Below are 314 nucleotides of genomic sequence, written 5' to 3' on the forward strand. Positions count from 1 at the left end.
CACAAAGCCCCGTGCCACCTGTGCCAGCCCCTCTGTGATGTTCGATTGGGCAAAGCACCGGCGACCGCCAAAAAAAACGCGTCCAAATTCTCACGGCCCTGCTGCTCCCCGGCGTGCTGGGGGTGCGAGGCGGGGGGGCCGGGCCAGGCCTGCCCTCCCACGTGTCCCCCCCAGGGAGGGGAAGACCTAATGCTTGTCTTGCCCCTCGATTCCCTCCGCAGGTGTGAGTGTCAGCCCACTCCTCCCATGCTTTGGCTCAGGAGTGACTCCAGGTTAGTTTGGCACCTACTGGGTGGGGGCTGCTTTCTGTCACG

At 64.3% G+C, this 314-nt stretch overlaps 1 protein-coding gene across 1 annotated transcript in view; it reads left to right on the forward strand.

Moving 5' to 3' along the window:
* ZNF414 (zinc finger protein 414) overlaps positions 1–190 on the forward strand; it is a 2,704-nt gene extending 2,514 nt beyond the window's left edge. Inside the window, exon 6 of the mRNA XM_017743793.1 lies at positions 175–190. Within this exon, the coding sequence (XP_017599282.1) occupies positions 175–190 (16 nt within the window). The remainder of the gene's footprint in view (positions 1–174) is intronic.
* The last annotated feature ends 124 nt before the right edge of the window (positions 191–314 follow it).

Source organism: Corvus brachyrhynchos, unplaced genomic scaffold, assembly GCF_000691975.1.
Source record: "Corvus brachyrhynchos isolate BGI_N302 unplaced genomic scaffold, ASM69197v1 scaffold219, whole genome shotgun sequence".
In the NCBI taxonomy this organism is placed as follows: Eukaryota; Metazoa; Chordata; class Aves; order Passeriformes; family Corvidae; genus Corvus; species Corvus brachyrhynchos.